Below are 231 nucleotides of genomic sequence, written 5' to 3'. Positions count from 1 at the left end.
TTAGGTGTACCGATAGTGCCAGTGTTAGGCTCCTTACCGTTTACGAAAGGAACAGTCTCGCGGTCCTTACTGAACTCGCTGAAGAGGAAGTATGGAGACTTGGCAAGTTTCGGCATTTTCAACCGGAAGTAAGGGTTTCTTACGTTTACGATTCCCTCTGCGTTCAGAGACCAATGTGCCTTTTCGCTCTTGCCGAGATTGAAACGACACGTTTCTATTGAAACAGTACTT

The 231-nt window shown here is 46.3% G+C and overlaps 1 protein-coding gene across 2 annotated transcripts in view; it reads left to right on the top strand.

The window, feature by feature from the left end:
• LOC119593178 (cytochrome P450 2C42-like) overlaps nt 1-231 on the top strand; it is a 9,480-nt gene that overhangs the window by 5,516 nt on the left and 3,733 nt on the right. For both annotated transcript variants that reach the window (XM_037942157.1, XM_037942156.1), the window contains exon 3: nt 5-128. In XM_037942157.1, the coding sequence (XP_037798085.1) occupies nt 5-128 (124 nt within the window). The remainder of the gene's footprint in view (nt 1-4; nt 129-231) is intronic.

The sequence above is a fragment of the Penaeus monodon genome, chromosome 31 (assembly GCF_015228065.2).
Source record: "Penaeus monodon isolate SGIC_2016 chromosome 31, NSTDA_Pmon_1, whole genome shotgun sequence".
NCBI classification, from domain to species: domain Eukaryota; kingdom Metazoa; phylum Arthropoda; class Malacostraca; order Decapoda; family Penaeidae; genus Penaeus; species Penaeus monodon.
Note: the sequence above shows the minus strand (reverse complement) of the source record. Positions and strands in the feature narration are given on the sequence as shown.